General features: G+C 42.4%; 1 protein-coding gene across 3 annotated transcripts in view; it reads right to left on the reverse strand.

Moving 5' to 3' along the window:
* Positions 1-15,265, reverse strand: part of LOC118118169 (low-density lipoprotein receptor-related protein 8) — a 91,337-nt gene that overhangs the window by 26,993 nt on the left and 49,079 nt on the right. For all 3 annotated transcript variants that reach the window (XM_035171116.2, XM_035171117.2, XM_035171115.2), the window contains 3 exons: positions 6,745-7,134; positions 2,975-3,097; positions 981-1,103 (listed from right to left, as the gene is read on the reverse strand). In XM_035171116.2, coding sequence (XP_035027007.1) covers positions 981-1,103; positions 2,975-3,097; positions 6,745-7,134 — 636 coding nt within the window. The remainder of the gene's footprint in view (positions 1-980; positions 1,104-2,974; positions 3,098-6,744; positions 7,135-15,265) is intronic.

Raw genomic sequence — 15,265 nt, forward strand, 5'->3', positions numbered from 1 at the left:
AAGAAATTGTTTCACGGGAGCTGCAAAGAGGGGAAGCCACAGAGGAAGCCGCAGAGAGCCCATCGGTGGCTTTGGATAAAGAGGTCAAGCCTGTGGACCCCGGCTGGGACACCAATGTCAGGGGGTCTGATGTTCTAACTTGTTTTGTTTCCCTGATTGGTTGCAGGTCTGATCTGTGATTGTTGGTAACGCTCCAAGACAAAAGTGAATCATTGTGTTCTGTCTACATTTATTGATCAAAAAGAACTTTAAAAACCATCATCAGCAAGTCTGTACTTTTATCTATGTGTCCTTTGATTTATCAGCACATCCTTTACGCTGTCATTTTTGCATTCCCAATTCAGTGTCATTTTATGATTTGATGTCTCACCATCTCTGATGCTGGGAGCTTTCTGAGTGATGTCTTCAACACAGAGGAAAGATAATACACCCCCCCAATGTTTTGTTCCTTTAAAGGAAGGCAGCACTTTCATTTATTCATGGTCAATGAGAGTGGAAGGTGTATGGAGACGGGAGGAGAGATGAAGAAGAGACTGTCTGAGAGCAGGAGGAGCTTTCTTCTACCGTTTGATGGTAATTAGTACATGGAGCTTCTTGTTCTGATCAACAGAAGCTGCTGCTAATGTAAGCACACCTCTGAAGTCTTTGAAATGCAAGGTAATAGGAGGGAGTTAGTCACATTTTGTTAGGGTAAACACGATTATGCTGATACATCAAGTGCTTGAATCCATTTACAATAGATACATACTGTGCATGCTCTCTCACCACTGAAACCAAAAGCTCCGCAAGCGCACACAAGTTCCTGCAATTTCACAGCTGAGCATTTGACACACCTGGGAAATGAGTGAATAAGCTTTTTCCTGTTAGCAGCCCAGACGAAAAAGCAATAAACCGTGTTCATGTCGAGGGTAGGAGACCTTTTGGTGAGAGCTGACAGGAGATTACGATCGAGTAGCTGTGTGCAGAAAAGGTCCTCTTACCACACTCTTTCTTGGGCTCGTCTGATCGGTCCTTGCAGTCCTTGAGAGAGTCGCACACCTTGGAGCTGTCAATGCACTCCCCGTTCTTACACAGGAACTTCAGCGGCCCCGCGCACCTGGTGGCTGTGTCCAAAAAACGCAAAAAAAAGACAGGATCAGTGTCATAAACATCGCACACATTTTTTTACACGTGCTGCTGAAACTTCCATCAAAACCTCATGCAATCGAAAAGTGTGTGAAGTCGAATTGAATATGTGCAGCGGTTTGTCGAACTCTTGAAGTCTTGCATGAAACAAGTGACATCATAAAATACTTTGCTCTCAAATATTCATATCATCGCACATTAAAAGCCTGGTGTAATAGAAGCTGAATTTGGTTCAGTTTCACGGTGCTACAGCTTAATTTCCTGCAAAATAATTTTGTACAACGCTGATGAATTATGCAACACAGTCAGAGGAAGGGGAAGGAATCAAATTGGCTGAGAAAAGGAACTGGGCTGATTCCACATAACATCAATGGTCATTACACACAAATGATTCCAGATTAATATGTGTCCGGAAAACCCCACGTAGATCACTTGAAAGCGAGTTCATTTAGTTTCTCCTTATTTGTGCACAAGCAAAGAAACAATTCAATTGTGGCTGTAATTAGTTTTTATGCCAATATTACAGCCCATGATGACTTTAGAATCATCACTTGACTCTGCACTGCCTCTCAAAGCTCTAAAAGTCTGCTCTACATAACCAGCCCAGCATCAAACAACCGCCAGCAGCTACTTAATGTGGAGAGTTAGCAAATAGAGATAAAGATATTTCCCTTGGGAGTTATTCAGTATCAGTCACACAACTACAAGACGAGGGGATTCGGGATTAAATTCATCCTGTGGCTTAAGACTTGACCCCGACTCAATGCTAATGTTGCCCATTATCTGCTGGATGTGCAAAAAGCAGCTGGCAACGCACCGTGATGTTTGTGAGCTGCCGTTTTAAAGCCTACGCCATCTTGGTTTTATGAAACCAGAAGTAGCAATATATTATGGGGTTGCCGATGATGACGCCCACCTCCACCTGCGACCTGCACCCATTGGACGGTACTAGCTGTCCATCTCACGGTATCGATGCATAATGCATTTAGTGCTCCATTGTCTAATTTAATCTAAATGGGACCATAATTCACATAATGCAACACATGATGTATTGAAGAGGACTTGAAACTAGCGACTGAGACATAATCGTCTTAGGGAAATGTTTACTGATGTTATAAAACAGCTTTTTTCACCCATTCACACACACATTCATACCGTGCATCTATGGGCAGCAATTTTTTTATGAGAACAGCACAGCCATCAGGGGAAATTTTGGGTTCAGTATCTTGCCACAAAGACACTTCAGCTCGCAGGTGGGCAAGACCGTGATCAAACCGCCGACCTTCTGGTTAGAGGACAACCACTCGACCCCCTCAGCACAGCTGCCCAGAAAACAAGTAAGTCATTTTCTCACAGAATTAAAAAAGAACTTACTTCTTTTTGCGAAGATGCTTCACTTTCCTGACCCAGCATCTACTTCCATTTGTATAAACAGTCTATGCTAAAAAGGTGAATTAAAAAGGGATAATATATATATTTTCACTGCCCCCAAGAGGCCAAAAAGTTACGAGGAGGACAAAATAAAGAACAAACAAGAAAGCGAACAGAGGGTATATTTCTTTCATTTCTTTTTTCCAACCACTACTTCAGCTGGGAGGATTTTTGGTCAAACACACTGGTGAATACAAACTTATTTTTGAGTTTAAGAAGCAACAGGGCCAAAGGATATCTACAATAATATACAGGTAGACGTGCAAAAGCCAGAGATGCACTGGATCAAAGTAAATACTTGCACAGCAAATAGTGAGAGATTCAAACACACATGGATTCTAGAGGAAGACAGGAAAAGAGGTAATGGGGACAGATTTCAGCAGCCAGACATGCAGACAGTGACGACAGGCGTACCCACCGTTTACACAACCAGATTCATCACTTTGGTCCGGACAGTCATGGACCTTGTTACACTGCTTGGTCCCGTGGATGCAGGAGCCGTCGCCGCACTGGAACTCATCCGGACGACACGTCAACAGGGCTGCAGGAGACGCACAAACACACACACACACACACATGAAATCTAAATCCTCTTTAATCCCTGCAAGAGGAACTCAACATCCCGAGGTTCAAAACCAAGTCAAGAGCCCTTGTTGCATTTCAGCAACATCAGTTTTTTATCAACTCTTTGGCGAGAAAAATCACAAAGTGAAATAGTGTTCTTCTATCCACTCACAGCCTGCGTTGGGAGCGGCCTCGGACAGAGTGTGAGTGAGAGTGTGTGACGAAGGATTTTCAATATAGTAATGCAGCCACACCAAACGTCATTAATATCTCAAGCACAGACAAGCTTTTCATCAACAGGCCACAGTAAGCTCATATAACTCCTCTCTAAAGCACACTAAAAGGCAATATATATGACTGAGGGGTCGGTGGGGGTGTGATTTAGTGCTATCGCGGGATGAGCGTGACACAGGCAATGTAATGGAGACGGGATACACGTGCACACACGCATGCACGTGGATACACACATAAGTATCTTATCTATGAAATGTTTCTCTGTATCTGGGAGATGAGTCTGGAGATCAGACCTACTGCAACCGACTGCTGCAGATCGAAACACATGCACACTCAGTATATCTACCTCCGTTGTGTTTTCCCCCCTGTCTGTTGGTTTATTGGTTGGTTTGTTTGTTTGTGAGCAAGATTACACAAGAGTCTACTGGACGGATTACCACAAAACTTAGTGGAACGATATGGTGTGGGTCAGGGAGGAACCCACTCAAATTTGGTGCAGATCGGGATCAGGGGACAGATCCACACTGTCTTTAACATTGTGAGGTAATTAGGGAACTGATATCTATAAGTCTAATGTCAGCTGGAATTGCCCCCCCCGACCCTCAAAGGATAAGGGGTATAGATAATGGATGGATGGATTTCTATGTCTATGAAATTTTCATTGAGTTTAGTATATTTCAGTCCATAAAACATATTTTTTTTTAAATGTATCCAATTAATTTAAGAGTACAGTTGGGCCTTGGCCGATATGAGCTCTACTGGGGGACATTCTAGTTGTGAATAGAATTAATAAGAAGCAAATTCTAAAGTATATTGATGAATCACAGCAATAGCAGGTGGCAGCAAATTCAATTTTTTTTGTGGCAAGATAATCCTCGCATAGACATGGAAGTGTGTGCACATAGAAAAGGAGGAAAGGGCTGAGCATAAGTGGCTTCTATAATAACCCCTGGACAAATACAGGGTTGTGCCTCTAACCGTCTCCAGGCCTGTTCCTTAATGCAGGGATCCAGCAGCTTAACAAAACATCAATCTCTTGTAAGGGCTTCTTATTTGACACGGCAGAGTGTGAGCCGTGGGTTTGATGTGCGCACCACACATCTTGATAATGAATAGTGGGACTATCTGGGTTTCACACTCTGGCTTAGTGAGACAAGAGCTGCAGGGCTCCTCCATCCATGACCAGCTAATAGGAAAAACCTGCTTTATCGCAAAGCCCCCATCTCGGCACAGTGTTTATCAACCAGCACATTCTTTACCTGACACATTTATAAGGAGAAATAAATTTAAAAAAAACATGTGTCCCAACTCCCAGCAGAGTGGAAATGTGCTAAATGATAAAGTAACACCTCTCAGGAAGAAGGAAATAGTGTGTGGTGAGATTTTTTTTAAAACCACTTTCCAGTCTGAAAGCAAACAGATAACTTATCTGGAAGCAAAGGGATATCTTAACACACTGTCCACAAAAAAAGATAATGTGAAATAAAACTGACCCCCATTGTAGTTACTTCTGAATGTGAGGGGAATTGATTGGCCTGCAGCCATCTTGCACAAACTCTAATAACTCTATTCTGCTGTTTGAAATATTTGCAGTGCATGGCAATAAGATTATAGAATCAAGTCAAAAACAACAACTTAAACACTAACAACCCAAACATAACATAATTTACATGAAATTAAAGAAGACTCAAGAACACTACAAACAAGTACAGACAGATGTGTGTTTCTATGAGCAGCCTGGAGCTGCAGAGATGTGCTGTGTACCACTTTCCTCCTACATACTAATTGTAAACAGAATGTTCTTCAGACTAATTACCATGATATACTGTGGTGCATCCTTTCAGTAAGTAGGCTAAACAATATTTAAATGTGTAACATACAAGATTTAAATACAAACGATTTAATTGTATTTTCTTCTGTACAAACGGGAAATTATGTAATTGGTGTGCCTATGCAAACTGGAACTTTGGAAGCCAGTGCAAACTGAACATTGCAAGGAGAAAACAAACTACCTTTTCTACAGATTTTATACTTGTTAGGATTATGGACCGTTCTGGTTCAACTGGTTTTGGCTGTTAAGTCTGTGTGCGCTGATCCTGTCGGTGTGTGAGGTCGGCTTGGCGGGGGGGGGGGGCAATCCCAAAACGTTTTGCACCGTTTTTCTACTGTTTCTGGGTTGAAAGACATGTTTGCTCAAAATGGTTGACGGCGGGCTTCAGGATGCATCTTCTCTCATTTGTTGGGTGCGTCAGAGGTGCAGCCTTATCAGCGGAGATGTGTATATAAATCCAACAATATAGTTTCTCTGCAAATGTGGCAGCTGTGTTTGCATCAATTGAAGATGTTAGGTAATACATTTATTTTATAGAATAAGCTCATAGTTATTTGAGCTGAACTTATTTTATGGCCAAAGGCAGACATTGTAACATCAATTGTATTTTGAAGTATTAAACGCATATTGAAATCCATGTCATCCAACTCCAAGATTTCTTCCACAACAAGGCCAAAAATGGCTTTCTCCTCCATAGTTACATATCACAACAGTGTTCAAAGCGCCACTGTTTAAAGATTTAAACAAACGTTCTATGATGTTTTATTTGAGCTGAACGCAGCCCGAGTCTGAATCATCAACTCAACCACCACACATCTGCCAAAACGTCATTCAACCTTGTGGTGGTCACACTAAAAGCCTCTTTGAAACAAGTCTTCTTACTTTTTGGGATGGGTCTTTCATTACCTTCCTGCCCGCATGATTTACCTTTTGTCTCTCTTGTTCAGGATCACCGACTGCTTTCCATTTGTCAGCCACGCTCACCACCGCCGCTCTGCCTCAGCTCTCACTACCTCGAGCAGCTCAGCCACTCAGCCGTACTCGGCCCTGAAACACTAATGTTTTACTGTTTCCCTGTCTCCTGTTTGATTTTATGGTTTTCCAGGACCTTTCTCATGCTGTTTTACTACCACCTGCAATTTGATGTTTTGCAAATCTAAATAGTTCCTCCACTTTCTCTGAGAATTGCATTAACAGCCACCTCCAACCTGCATAGGATTAGTATGTAGTTTGTATGTAGATGGTATATGGGATGAATTCTGCTGTACCCTCCTCATGTAACCATGGTTACATGTGCACTTCAATTTTCTTTTGTACCTAAACTCTCCCTCAGCCTGGTCACATATTCTATAAGTCCACAACCTCCGTCTGACAGAGCAGCGATTTTCATGCTTCAATGTGAGCGGAGTGGACAGCCTTTTGGATAAAAATAGTTATGTTATAATGGCAAACATGAATAAGCTCTTGCAGAACACAAAAAGGACGGAGGCAAAGGGCTTCGTGGAAGAAGGCCGTACAAGGAGAGATTTGTGAGGAGCAGACACAAAAGGCAAACTCACGACAATCAGACTCGTCGGATTTGTCCTTGCAGTCTGGATCTCCATCGCACTTCCACGTCAGTCGCACACACTCCCCGTTGGCGCAGCGGAACTCTCCGGCGGTGCAGTTGGCCCTGCGGTTGTTCAGGTACGGGGCCCCGTCCCCGCCGCAGCGCTCCGGCCCCTCGTCTGAGCTGTCGGAGCAGTCGGGGTCTCCGTCACAGCTCCACATGAGCGGCACGCACTCCGAGGTGTTGCAGCGGAGGTGGTTGGGCCCGCAGGTGAGAGGGGAGGCGCACTTGAGCTCGTCGCTGCCGTCTCCGCAGTCGTCGTCACCGTCACATACATAGACAGTGGCCAAGCACTTGCGGTTGGAACACATGAACTCGCCGCTGGGGCAGGCCTTGGCGTCTGGAGGATGAGAACAGAAAGAACAAAAACCTTAGAAAGAGGTTTGAGGAGAAATTGTGAGTCTGCATCCACTGTCTTATTAATACTGACGCAGGGGAAGTGAAGCCTTTACATTGAAGTTACAGTTTAGTCAATATGCCTTTGACGTTTCCCTTAAAAGCTTAAAGTGGAAGCAAATGAATATGATTAAAGGCCTGTACTTTAAAAATGAGTAGTAACCCAGCCATCCTTAAGAGCCTGTAACAAATCAAAATAAAAACTGACTGAAATGTAACAAACCATTTGACAAAAATCAATCTCGTAGCTCACTGGCTATCGTCTGATGATAAATTAGCCTCTTGGTACACACAGCAGATATCGGAGCCGAGACTATTTCTCTACAAAAAAAACAAACAGCGATATTTTGGCTGATCTCTTTTAACAGCTATTTGCATATGAATTCAGATAAATTAAAAAGGCGATAGCCGCTAAATTCCGGTCAATGTGTTCCACCTCTTTGGTTCTCCACACGTACTGTTTACCTGTGGGCAAGCGAAGCCTGCTCAAATGCGATTGTTCAAACTAGAAACAGGACTAGAAGCCTTCCAGCCCCAAAGTCTTGTCCCTCGCCTACAGATTCTGAATATTCACATGTTCAACATTTTACTAGAAAAACACAAACGCCTTTTGAAATAAATAATGACCAGTTAAGGTGTTTTATGGTGTTGCGGCAAAGTTGACTTTTGACCATTTGGATGTAAAATGTCGTGGTTTTTAACATTTTACCCTATTTGACATAATCAGCGCATTCATTCTGTGAAGTCAGTGACATTCATCCACCAAATCAGTTCATCTTTGAGTATGTCTGTGCGGCTACAATTCAGCATCCAACAAAGAGTCAAATATGATTCTTTCTATAATTATTAGTGTATTTGCAGAACGTTATGATGTCACAGGGAAAATGGCCTTTGACTCTGTCGTTACTCAACATTTTTCCCGATTAGGCATTTGTAAGAAATATTGTCATCAATAACATGTGCGGTATGGCTAAAAGGTATATGTACAGTCATAGTGACCTTGACCTTTGACCCTTGACCTCCAAACTCTAATCAGGTCATAACTTGAGTCTCTTTTTGTCAGATGTATTGAAATTCTGCCCCGTCATTAATTCACATAAGCTTCAAACAGAGAGACACAGTGAAATGGATTCTCAGGTTAACTGAGATGCGACAGTGGTATCATAACCAGGGGGAAGACAGAAGGAGCTGAAGAAGAAGGAGAGGGGACTACGGTGGTTTCACAAGAAGATGATGAGACACGTCATCTCCTGAGGAGCTTAATATAATAGAGACCTCTCTGCAATCAGCAGGTCTTTAACCTGTGATTCATCATTAGCACACAGGTCAACCACATATTGTAGGTTACAGTCAACTCTAAATGCTATTCTACCCGAAAAAAACAGAGCAGTAAGAAGCACTGGCCTCGCTCCCCCCCTGCATGAAAATGTTCCTAAGCAGGAGAGAAAAGTTTATGTGCATTTTCCTCTTTTCAAAGTCAACGTGCATGCTTTTCTAAATCCACTTCTCTCTCACTCTCTCTACCTTAAGCAGCTTTCTCTGGCTCTTTGCTCGTGTCTGGCCAAAAACACTGAGGCTGTGAAATGAGTCAGGGTTCCCACTGTGAGGCCACAGCAGCACATGAGGCCAGCAGAGGGAGAAGCACATTTAGGCATTTACACAAACCACCAGGAGTTCAGCTTCAGCACCATCGCCTTTGGATGGGGGGGGGGGGTTATTGTTTGGACACATTTTTCATGAATTAATTTGTTTCTGAAACATATTTGATGAAATGCTCCTCACATCCCAAATAGCCAAGAGTAAATAAAGTCGTCTGAAAAAAAATGACAGGAAAAAAGCCGGTTTCTGTGGCCCTCGCAGGACTGTAATAAAAACCACCAGTCATTTAATTTGGTCAGAATGAAATAATACCTGTCTGTCACTAACCGATCAGTCTGTGGTCTCACTGCACATGACCGGAGTCATCAGCCAGGGGGACATACACCAGTTTAATGTGAAAGATAAATGGTCTGTATTCATAAAGCACTTTTCTAGTCTTGATGACCACTCAAAGCTCTTCACAGTACCGTTTATTGCCATTCAGACACACATTCATATAGTGCATCGAAAACGGATCCTTCCATATGTGCATACGCAGCAATTTTGCAACAGATACTTTTACATTGATCCAAACAGGGATCAATATTTAAATGGCTACTCAGGGCACTCAGAGGGCGCACTCCTCCACCAAGGCCCAACAGTCGCCTCATGAAACCACATCTCAAATTCACTAGATCGGGATTTTCAGTTGGATCCACATCAAATTGCCCAACACTCATAAATATCAGTCTATACCGTAAAGATGCCTGATTTTTTTCCATCAAGATTAATGAGTCCTTCTCTGAGAAATCAACAAAAAACTGCTGATCACGCAATGTTAAAGAAAGCGAAAAATAAATTCCTGGATCTCCCCTCTGATCCGCATCCAAACCAAAAGCGAATGGGTTCTTCCCCGAACCATACCGCATCCTTCCACCAAGTTTGATATATGTCCAGTAGTTTTTGGATAATTATTCTAAATATCAAACAGACAAACAAAAAGACAAAAAGCAGTTTGATCCATCAGTTAAAAGTAATAACAAAGTCAGTGGTTTCCGAATCAAACTGGATCAAAACATCTCGTAAAAGAAAATGAGAAAATAAATAAAATAAAATCATGAGCAATCCCACATGCTGAGTTAAACTGGGTTAACATGTCCTCATCTAGTGAAAACATAGCATCCTAATTACTATCCTATATAATTATACCATATGTCAAAGTCACTATGGTTTTTTTTTTCTTTGCAAACATCAGTGTTGCCTTAATTTACTCCAACAGCCTTGTTTGCACGGGGGAAGGCAACTGAAACGAAAAGCCCATGTTGTGGATTCAGTTCAGTGAAGGGTTTTTAATTCATTAATATTAAAACAGGCTCCATCCGATTCTGATGTGTTTCGTAACTACTGTCCCTGTAATGCCCCGAACCCTCACTCCGTTTTAATTTGGCACTAAATAATTAACGAGATTCAAGAGTCATGTACGTTATTATACAAGAAGAAGAGCATTAGCACTGTACACGAGTGACCTGGTTACACTGGAGAGAGGCTGGTTTCCAGTGGGGGCACCGTGTAAATGAATGTCAAGACTTTTTGAAAAACCTTGAGCCCAAAGTGCACAATGTGGTACAAGTCAGTGGCTTTTAAATGATAAATAAATGGAAGTGGGGCCCCAGCATTTCACTCAGTGGGTTATTCTGTGGTCAATTAATAAAAAAAAGGAACAGGAAATTAAATTTATAATTCGTAACTTTAGCCACTAGGGGGTCTCTCAATCAAAACAATAACAAATGACCTAGTTTGAAGACTTGTGAAGTAGCGTGGGATCATGGGAGTTGACGTCTTCAACACTGAAAAGAATGTAGTTAAGTTTTATTCACATTGCACGGAATACGGCAATGATCCATTACGACCACTACAAACAGTGGAAGGAATAAACAGCCGACTGGCTAACTGGATAGCAGTGTGTTCATGTTGTTTTCTCCGGAAGTTATAGCAGAGACGGGTAAAGCCACCACGACGCAGTTAAAAGGCAACCAAAATGCCCAAAATGAATAAAACTGGATTTTTTTTCTGGCTTTAACACATTGTTGGAAACATTTTTGATAATGTAAGTGCACAGTTCAACAATATATATAACATATTGTCACTTTTCGACATTGTAAAGAAGAATTGTTACAGATCATATTGTTAACTCAACTAAATGAATATGCATTGAGGCTTCATACAGATGTCAGACCTTCAGAAGACCTGTGCAGAGAATCTGACACGAAGACGGCCATTATAGCAGTTCTCAATCATTCAGGCCTTTATGGTGATATAGACACATTACTATCTTCACAGTGAAGCATGACACTGGTCAGGGTTGACTGAAGAATGAATGCAGCCAAATACAGAGGGTTCATTGAAGAAAACCTGATTTAGAGTCCAGGACTGAGACTGAGATTGAGTTTCACGGTTCAACTTTCAGCACAAAAATAACAGAGTCGCTGGAGGACGAGTCTCTGACTGTGAGGAAAGTCCAGCCAAAGTCCAGATTTAAATCCCACAGAACACCTGGACGGACCAGAAGATGGCTGTTCAGAGACACTTCTCATCCAGTCTGACAGAGCTTCAGAGTATCTGCCTGGAAGAATGGGATAAACTGCCCAAATCCAGGTGTACCAAGCTGATAGAGACTTGCCCAAGAAGAGAGAGAGGTGCCATAGAGGCCTCTGCAAAATACTGAATTAAGGGTCTGAAGACAATTATGAGACATTTCAATTTTTGCAATAAAGTCAAAAAACGACTCACTTTGTCATTGTGGGTTATTGAGAGTACATTGATTGACAAACTGTATCAATTTCAAATTAAATCTACAACATACTGAAGTGTGCGAAAAAGGATGGTGACATTATACATGTGTATGCAAACACTACAGGTGCACAATAAACTGCAGACTGCATATGTGCACATATAGAAATTAGAAATTTGCTGTAAGGCTATAAAACCCCTCTATGCATTAACATCTGCAGCCCCATGCTATGCACAAGTCAGGCCATGGCTCTGTTAGTTAAGGCTCATTAATGCTCAACGTTAGATACATAAGGAAATGGACCGAGCCTTCTGTTCGTACACTGCGTTCATTTCGTCCGTATTTGTGCACATCTTCTTAACGCTTTAGGATACGGACGAAACAGACGAAACGGAGCAGTACCACCAGAAGTCGTGAGGAGCAATGTAGCTAATAGTTCAAGCGTGACAAGTAGGACACGAGGAAGATATTTCAACACAGAATTCACCATCCACTTGCCCTAATGTATTTAATCGCCTCACAGAGCAATTCCGCTTACAATGCGGCCGCTTTTGCCTCTTTCTAATCAGGTAAAGTATCACAACCTCCGTCACCGTTGTCATGTTTGTTGTCAGAAACTCTCGACTCTGCCCTCTAGTGGATGTATTGTTTAACATGCCAAATTATAAAAAAAACATGGGAAAATGTGGGCAGCAACGCTGGACTCCAACGAATGCGTAGCGTTCACATCATGACAAATCTGTTTCATGCTGTGGTTGGGACACAACATCGCCTGCTTTCATGCTAACGCGATATAATAGCTATCAGTACAATGCTAACACACCAGATTCACCAGCTGCTTCCTTTTTCTTGTTAATGGGATTCGATTGGCAAGCACCAGTGCTTGACTGTTCGTTTGAAGGAGATTCGATTGGCTGGTGCCTCCATTGCTGCATTAGAAGTTGAACTCTGCTCAACTTCTGCAGTACGCAGCATGAGCAACGTGAAGCAAAGGAACCTCAATGCAATTTGGCAACGCATACTGTCACCACATTCGAAGTGAATGAGCAGCGTTTCTGGTGACGCCTCAAACACAGACGTGTGAGTCCAGGGTTACAGTTATATCATTTAAAAAGGATGCATTTCTTTTCATACACAAAGGCAGCTGTAATGAGCCTTTAGTCCATCACTTTGGTCCAGACAGAAATATCTAAACAACCATGTGTAAGCGCGTAAAAGCCAATTTATTCTTTATCTGCACACTCAAAAACAGCTCCAACATTCATAGATTCATACTGCAGGGACAGTTCAGCTACAGACACCGCAGCAGGGTCAATGGGCCATTCACACAAACACACACAAAGGCACACAACATCCACAAATGACAAACCCAGAGAGGCAGAGTCACACACTCACTCACACTGCCGGCCACTTCACACAGGTCACAGTGGCTCTCTCCAGGGAAACAGCTCAGCGGCTGACCTTTCCTGCCACGCACACGTTTACACAGCAAACACAGCTGTAGCAGAGCAGAGAACCCCCTCTCATCTGCACTAACAACCAGGAGAAGATAACTGCGGACAAGATGGGAATCAAAGTGACGAGAGTTTTTTTTATCCTCCTCTCAGATATCATTACTGGCTGAGAAGGTAGGCCACCTGAGGGCGGGTGGGCGATGGCGGAGGAGACAGAGAACTGAGACAAGACAAAACACCCACCGCTTAGATAAATTGAAAACCTGTCTAGATTTCTATTACCAGAGTGAAATTAGGAGGAAATGTTGTCAGTGGTGTAGCTGCATCGCTGGGGACGTGCAGTACCTGCCAGTTCGGTTTCACTACAGAGACAAGGAGTCATTTGTTGCCTAATACTATCCAAGCAGTGTTAAATATGAATAAATAAAACAAGCAAAAGTACAACCACACAAGAATATTATTAGTAAACACACAAGTCTGGACCGGCTCGCTGTGCCTCGCAGTGCGTCCCAGCGGGACTGCCGTCCTCGGGAGAGATGCCCAGCGAGTGAGTGCACATTAAAAACCCACATCGCTGAGGGTTGAGGAGGACACAGTTGAACTTTCTTGCGGAGCCTCTCTGGAGCCGCTGCTTAATGTAATGTTGATCAGGGGAAGCTTTCTCTGGTGAGGGCTAAATTCTACTTTATACATAATTCAACATGCGGGTGACTCAATTAGCAGGATGCCTCTGCAAGGTTTGCTTTTCCGAGTCTGCGGCGGGCTATTCACTCTACTAATAGCAGCGTGTAGAGAGGGTTGAGTGCGATCCGGCTCAGTCAGTGTTCCTCTCCGCTCACACTAAACACATGTGAAAGCGTACAGCGTGTTTGAATGTTTAGCTCGATGTAAGCCAGACTATGAGTGCTCCACAAAAGCACGAGTGTGAAGACGGCTACAGAAAGACTCGTGTTGCCAGAGCAGTGACACTTAAATCTGGTTGTTTTCCCTCTGCTGGTCTCTTTATTTAAGTCGGTGCACACCAACGCACTGCAAACTCAAGGAGGACCGAATAAAGAATCTTGTGATACTGGATTTGTGACATTCGCTAAAATCAATGACAACTGAAAAGAAAATGTTAATGTATTTTGTATAGCCATTATTGTGTGGACAGATAATGCCACAAGGTGCAGTGAAGGGGATCCGGACTAAGGACATTTTCAGGTTTCAAAGTTTAGGTTAGTTTAGTTTTCAAAGTTTTGTTTTGAAAGAAGCTCATGAATGAACTGCTTCATTACGTTGCCACTGTTATATCATTATAGTATAACTACCACCAACTGATGTAGTTAGGAATCCAACAAATTAACGTCTGTTTACATGTTATATTGTTGGAGGCAAAGACTACAAGAAATCCTAAGAGCCACTTCTGCTTCTTTTTCTTCTGTTTAATGTTGTCTCAACTTCCTGCAATTGACCCGTAAGTCAATGTTTTCACATTGCAAACAAACCAAACCCTAATTCAGTTTGATCCAGACTGAGACCAGCTCTTCTGGTATATAGACCTTTCACAAATGTTACTTTGGTTCGAACTAAAAACAATAGTGTGAGGATCCGCAAAAAAACAAGTAGGTGTGAAAGTGTCCTTAACTCAACAGTTTGTGGAATAAACTTTGTTTTGATTTGGGTCCACACAAAAGGTGCAGGATGCCAGGTCAGTAAAACTGTCCAATGAATATAATATGTGGATTGTTTGTAATAAGTCAGTATAAGTCCGTTCATTCAGAAAGGTGGAGGTGGAGTCTTGCAATTAGTATCCACAGCACAATGCCACGACACAGAGGCAGTGAGATACACAACAAGACAATGAATTGGTTCCAAAAAATTGCTGCAGTTAAATACCAAAATTTGAAAAGATGACAGAGACACTATTTTTATGTCGAATAACGTTGATTCTGCAGGGAAGGTTTTAGTAGATGTGGGCCGACATTGCAGTGGTACTTTAAATTTCAAAAGTTTTTTAATTCAACATTTTAGATCAACTGCATCCAGACATGACGGAATAACATTTCCAGGTGAACAGACTGAGGTTTGCGGCTGAGCAAAATGTATAAGAAACATCTACTGGGCATGAAAAAGTTTAATTCTCACTCTCACGCAACTACCGCTGCATCATTTCACACATTTGTATTCATTCATCTTCTCTTTCTAACCTCAAACATACAGCAGAGTTAATGCTGCTTTGAAGTCAATTCTCCAGCTGCCCCTGTGCCAGC

Source organism: Hippoglossus stenolepis, chromosome 11, assembly GCF_022539355.2.
Source record: "Hippoglossus stenolepis isolate QCI-W04-F060 chromosome 11, HSTE1.2, whole genome shotgun sequence".
Lineage (NCBI taxonomy): Eukaryota > Metazoa > Chordata > Actinopteri > Pleuronectiformes > Pleuronectidae > Hippoglossus > Hippoglossus stenolepis.